This window comes from Nanorana parkeri, unplaced genomic scaffold (genome assembly GCF_000935625.1).
Source record: "Nanorana parkeri isolate BGI_ZX_2015 unplaced genomic scaffold, ASM93562v1 scaffold483, whole genome shotgun sequence".
NCBI classification, from domain to species: Eukaryota; Metazoa; Chordata; class Amphibia; order Anura; family Dicroglossidae; genus Nanorana; species Nanorana parkeri.
Genome location: NW_017306751.1, coordinates 928,964 through 932,519, shown reverse-complemented (window position 1 = coordinate 932,519; position 3,556 = coordinate 928,964). Strand labels below are relative to the sequence as shown.

Here is a 3,556-nt window from a genome sequence, read left to right as displayed (position 1 = left end):
AAACCTCCGACACAAATACCCATGGCTGTTTATTGCCAAGAACTGATTCCCTTTTGCATCGGTACCAGGAGTGACCATAGAGAATAGTGGCTGTCTTGGGTGCATGTACATATCCGCATGACTCTCCTCAGCTGCATTCATGACTTTGGAGATAATTACCTTAAACTATTCAATCTATAAAACAGTGCCAAGAACTGGACAAGCCTCAGCAGTGAAAATTTGTCTTCATCTATGGTGTGTACCGAAAGAAGAAATGCAAGAGAATGCAGGGTCCGCTTATTGGATCTGAACCCCCTCCACCATTCTGCATTGCTGTATAATGGTACTACCACATTGTAATTGTGGCGAATAGCCGTAAGATGGCTGGTTATCCTGTTCCCTGAACTCTGCTCCATAGAAGCTGTGGTTTACATGGCATTGATAGAATAAATAGCTTTAGAACTGTAACCTTTATGCACTATAAATCAAACATTTGGGGAGCAAGGAATGATTTGTATGGCTAACCCCAAATACGGAATACACCCCTTATTTATTTGGACTTGTGATTGAAATTAAAGCCATTTGTTCTAGGGTAATACTGAACTTTTAAACCTTCCTAATAATACCTGCTTTATATATTCTTTTTGAATAATTTGCATCCATTGCTGTATAATTGTTTTCTGTTTTGAAACCAGTGGTGCATAGAAAACAAACCCTGTGAACAAAAAAAGTGAAGCGTGAAAATGTACCTCACAAAAAATTCACAAGGGTGCTATGATCCTTCCCTAAAGAGGAAGGGCCTTGAATCCCTGAACCCTCAGGGGTGCAAGATTCCTGACAGGGGCATGGTACCCAAGCCTACCTAGGCCGAAGCCAGACGGACCCCGATCCTTTGGGATTAACTATATCCGGTCCAATAAGTCCTCGGTGAGGGCTCTCCCAAAGAGAGACCACCATGAGTAGAGCTAAAAGATCCAAAGGCCACAGGGCCCCCAAACAGTAAGGTGGGCTCCAAAGGTGCCCACACTTTCAGTCATCTGTGGGGTTTGTGCAAAGTGCTTAAATAAATAGGTGCAGAATGCAATACAAGGAAGGTCTTCCGGTCAAGATAAAAATTTTCCCCGAGCTAACCAAAAGGTCTGCCTAAAAAACATTGTGCAGAAAAGAATCTGTAGGTGCCGTGACCTAGTGCTAAAGAAAAAAATGACAGAGCACGAGAACAACCTAACACGTTAACTGTGGGTATAATAGTATACAACATATTGAGACACAGGTGGGGATATGTAGCCTTAGTGCATACTGGAATCAATCCAGGGAGAGTAATGACTACACGTCATGGGAGGCAGAAGATGGATAAGCAGCTCGTCTCAAAGGACAGTAGGTAAGTGTGTCAGGAACTAGATGAAGTGGTAAAGTGATGTAAGGGGAACAGAAAGCAATAACAACTAGGGAACCTTATCATGCATAAAAGACCAATAAACTTTATTCAGAGGAGAGTAAATGTCATGCACTAATGGCAGTGTGCTTGCCCTGTAGCTGTCAGTGCAAGGAGGTGCTGATAAGATGATCAGTCGCTAGTCCGATCCTGCGTTTTGTAAAAAGCTGGTAATGTCCTGATGCTGGAGCTATTGCTGATAGAAAATCTGTGACAGGCAAGAACCCACAGTGTTTCCTATTCATGGCTCCATAAAAATGAGAGGTGGCTGTCCGAGATACCTTCCCTGTGGGAAGGTTGTGGACACTAGGGAAGTATTCCTGACCCCCTTCCTTATGTGGTTGGATGCACAGTTTAGTTTCTTTCCCACAGCCAGGACCTTTGGGACCTCCATCATGCTAGGCAGGGTACTCTGCAACAATCCATCCTTACCAGAAAGGAAAGGGACACATTTCCCTTCCTGAACACTAATAGGAACAGATACTACACTTGATCTTAGCCAAAAGGCCAAGAAGCAATACCAAAATTGTGCCTGTAGGGAATGAAATTAGAAAGCTTACCTGATCATGACCTCATAATTCTCACTATCCTTACAGCAAGATTCCTGGGGATTGTGGAGTACACTACATCTCTTGAGATGACACTGTAGCATAGTTCAGAAGTGTCTTCTCATAAGATTTGGGATCCTCATTATTCCAAAGGTCTTGCCAGGAGAATCATGATGTCTAACATCTCTCCACTCTGGCTGGTGGACTGTCCCTTGGTGGCCCTAGGTCTAATGCAGGTCGTGGAACCTGCATCAGACGTGATGAAGTCAACTGTCCTTAGACCACCAGAGTGAAGAGGAGAAGAGGCTGTGCAGACAGGTCAAGCACACCAGAGGGAGCCTGCAGGAGTGCAGATCAGGAAGGTAAAACAGCTTTTTACTGTCCCCTAGGCATTAAACCCTTGCATTGCAGGGGCCGCCACACTGCAGGGGCAGTTCTTTGCTTTGCCCAGAGATTGGCTTCAAAATATATCTAAACCCCAAACATATTTTAGTTTTGAATAGAGTAGGGCAGAGTTAAAATCCTTGCCTTTTCTTTTGCCATCTTTATTCCATTTGGGAGGACTATTTTCACTTGTTTCTCCCACATCAATAACAGAAAGTAGGAGGAAACTTCCCTAAAATAAGAGAAATCCCCTCTTAATGGTCATTAAAACAAGGCCTCCAAATAGGAAGATTTTCCAATCCACTCCTGTTCTAGTGCCAACTCCAAATTTCTGAGTTTTCCCTTACTTTCTCTCCTGTGACAATGGTCACCAGGACACAGCAAGAGGGTGAATCTCCCAAGGCGAGACACAAACAGCAATAACAATCCTGACAACGTTCAACTCTTCTATTCTATCCAGACTTATTTTTTTTTCTTTAAATACATTTGAATTAGTGATTATCATTTGTGTTTTCTTAAGCCAGAAATTACAGTTTGTTCTATGGCCTCTGAATGTAAGCAATTGGCTGTGACTCTACCACATATGTCTGGCATAAGGTATTACTAGTGTGGAGTCCTATAATTGTCTTATTGGCATTCCCTGTGATGTTGAACTGGCAGACAGTCTGCATGATGAGGTCAGTCTTGGTATCAAATTACTAAAGAGGACTTAAGTAATGCAACATTGCTATGAAAAGCCCTTTGAAGGGACACTTTGATGGTCCACTAAATGGCTCTTCATACAGTGATACTGCTGTAATTAACACTTCTTTGAGGATTCTTCAAACTTGACATTGCTGGCAAAGTATTTCACAGATCCACCAAACCTGAAAACCCCTTGAGGTCACTGTGGAAGACTTGTATTTCAGAGATTATAAGACACACTTCTTTCAAATTAAAGTGAATTTATCAAATGCACGGCAAGATGGTGCGGTTGCAGAGACAAAACAATTATTTTTAAGATGCTACCAATACAGAGTAACCAGTGATAGAAAATTATCTGTTTTGGTGTATTTAAAGCTAATTTCTAGGTTAAAAAAAAAGTTACCCTTGCACTGGGGCTGCTCTCACACTTCAAGGGTTAAAGGAGAACTATGGGGTTATGGCTTTTCCCCATAGTTCTCCTTAGGGTAACGGGAGGACACAAACTAGTGTCCTCCCGTCACCCTAG

The 3,556-nt window shown here is 42.5% G+C and overlaps 1 protein-coding gene across 1 annotated transcript in view; it reads right to left on the bottom strand.

The window, feature by feature from the left end:
• Positions 1-2,066, bottom strand: part of RIPPLY2 (ripply transcriptional repressor 2) — an 8,803-nt gene extending 6,737 nt beyond the window's left edge. The window contains exon 1 of the mRNA XM_018560859.1: positions 1,975-2,066. Within this exon, the coding sequence (XP_018416361.1) occupies positions 1,975-2,066 (92 nt within the window). The remainder of the gene's footprint in view (positions 1-1,974) is intronic.
• Positions 2,067-3,556: the final 1,490 nt, after the last annotated feature.